We start from the raw sequence: 2,784 nt of genomic DNA on the forward strand, positions 1-2,784 counted from the left end.
TATGACATGACATAAAGCGAATGGGAAATTAAAACCAACATTTTTTTGAGTACTGTGAGGGTTGAAAGGCACTCTATGGTGATATTGACCCAAGCGTCAAAGTCTAATACTTAGAATTATTTATTTGAACAAACCCCTAACTCCAAGTCTAAGTCATAGTAATAGTGATGCTTGACTCAGCGAACACTACATACTTTAGACTAGAAATGAAATAAAAAAAACATACAGGAGGGACATCCATACAGCACTATCTCAGCACTCACACATTCTCTCACACAGAGACACGAGTCACTCCCTACCGTTGAATCTGTCCGTATCTGTATGTCAGTTAGTGTGTAAAGAGACGTTCATGCTGGAGACGAGTGCAGTGATCAGACTGACAGAGCGCTGGTGTGGGGGAGCTAAACTCAGCTAATCCCTGCAGCTAATCTCCAACTGTTCCACATACACACACATTTTTCTGTTTTTGCATGAATTGATATCTTACAATAGGGCAAGAGAGCATAATAACTCTTCATTACATTTACATTACATTGGTGTTTGCTCACAATTTTTGACGCACAACTTCACCTACTCCAACTTCACCCCACAGACGAACATTAAAGAACTCTTGATTCAGACCAAACAATCATCCAGAACACCCTAGCAACTGCATACAAGTCTATCTTGTTTCCTCCCAAGCTTTCTCTCTTAAAGTCCTTCATTTGGCCAGGTAAGATTTACTTTTGACTGCTATAAAGATTTATTTGAACTGGTTCCCTTTACTCATTACACAGCAGGAAAACCTGTTTTTCCCCTATTCAATATACTACACAATAATAATAATTATTATTATTATCATTATTTTACTATTACATTTTTTTTTTAATTAACTAATCAATAAAGAAACTTATTACTATTGAAATAATACAATTGTACTGTAAAATAACAAATGGGTACTTAATAATAATAATATTATTATTATTATTATAAAGACAGCAATAATACCAATAATAATATTATTACAATTTTTTATCACTATTTAAATTTTACAAATTAAATAAAGAAACTGATTACTATTAAAATAATACTATTGTACTGTAAAATAACAAAAGGGTACTACTATAATAGCAATAATAATAATTATTTATTTAAGAATTAATTCAATTCATTTATTTTGGTGGAAAATTGCAGGCACACCTTGAAGCTTTTCTTTTGTTGACAGCAGATGATTTGATTCACAATGATTCACAAATTTAAGTTGCTTGGCATGTGTTGCATTGGTTGAGAAGAAGGTTGCCGCTCTGAGACACTGAAAACACCGGATCATGAGCTGCTTCACGCTCTCTTCACATGAGTCAGGTCGGAAAAATCCATAGAAATATGTAAAATAGAAAGCATATTTGCTGGCTCGCTGATGTGTTGATCATGTGTTTTGTAAGTGCTTAATCTGCAGTATGTCAGCAAATATTCTTGCTGATGAACACTTGGATTGATCATTTGGATTGATGGATGTCCTGCTCTTGCTTTCAGTAAACACTGTTTTATCGATCAGCTTATACTTTTGGCTGTACTTACATTAAGGCTGTGGTTATAATTCCACATTTTGATCCGAGAGATGTTGAAGTTCGGAGTTCGTTCCACATTCCTGACGATAAAATACAGCTGGACGGGCGGGTGGAACGGACAAGCCCACATATGACGCTCTTTTGTGGTCTAAAAGCACAGAGATATGGAACACATGCTAATTATTTGCATCAATTATTATCTTTGTTCTACAGTAGTATGTTTTCCCCACTTACTTTAGTTTTTCCGTTGACGAGGGCAGCCAGATTCCCGGGCTGGTCCGTGTTGCGAATGTCCAGGTCATGTGGAGACACGTAGAGTTTGCGATTTTGTGGACAGAAGAACTGAACTTCTGTGAGTCCCACCTGACCCGGGTGACCCCAGTTTGACAGGATCTCCATGGTAACGTAAAGAGTGGGCGTCACCTGCAGAGATGCTTCCCTCTGCCGTCATGCAATCAGAGAAGATTTAGTCACTTAAAGACATACTAGCGGTTGGTAAACTAAGTAAGCCATGATGGATCAAGCTGGTTAGAGCTGGTTGAGTGATTACTATGGTCCATAAACCTGGCAGAACACCTTAAGATGTTGTCTTTTCTCATTCATAGGTCACCTGTCTACTGTACAGTACATGTTAACACAGATATACTCACAGTCAGAGTGAAGCTGCTGCTGTTGGTGACATCAGACTGATCGTCAGCATCGATCCTCTCTAGAGCCTTTAACAAACACTTCTGCTGCCTGAGAGAGAGACGGAGAAAAAGTGTTATAGTGTTAAACAGTGTTAAAACTTTTTCAAAATAGAACCATTTAGTTGCATGCTGCAGTTTATCATTTCATTATCATATAATAATTGTGTGCTGTAGTTTTTGGGTTTTATTTATTGTAAATTTATACTACATTGCGTTCAAAAGTTTGGGGTAGGTACGTTTTTTTTAAGGAATTAATAGTTCTATTTATAAAGGATGCAGAGGCAAAAGTGACAGCAGAGGCATTTAATGATACAAGAGATTTCTATTAAAAATAAATCCAGTTGTTTTTCAAAAATTCCATTCATCAAAGAATCCTTAAAAATAAATAGTATAGTGTTTTCCACAAACAAATACTCAGCAGCATGACTGTTTTCAACATTAATAATAATCAGAAATGTTTCTTCAGCAGCAAATCAGCATATTAAGGATTATGTGACACTGAAGATGCTGAAAATTCAGCTTTGATCACAAGAATAAATTACATTTTA

General features: G+C 36.0%; 1 protein-coding gene across 1 annotated transcript; it reads right to left on the reverse strand.

Moving 5' to 3' along the window:
- Positions 1-1,165: 1,165 nt before the first annotated feature.
- LOC107683293 (uncharacterized protein KIAA0556 homolog) lies at positions 1,166-2,285 on the reverse strand (the record flags this gene model as incomplete). Its single annotated transcript, XM_016479347.1, has 3 exons — positions 1,166-1,695; positions 1,782-1,988; positions 2,198-2,285. Coding segments are annotated over 3 exons (460 nt in total), but the record flags the coding sequence as incomplete, so codon positions are not given.
- Between the last annotated feature and the right edge of the window lie 499 nt (positions 2,286-2,784).

This window comes from Sinocyclocheilus anshuiensis, unplaced genomic scaffold, assembly GCF_001515605.1.
Source record: "Sinocyclocheilus anshuiensis isolate Anshui unplaced genomic scaffold, SAMN03320099.WGS_v1.1 C33133835, whole genome shotgun sequence".
NCBI classification, from domain to species: domain Eukaryota; kingdom Metazoa; phylum Chordata; class Actinopteri; order Cypriniformes; family Cyprinidae; genus Sinocyclocheilus; species Sinocyclocheilus anshuiensis.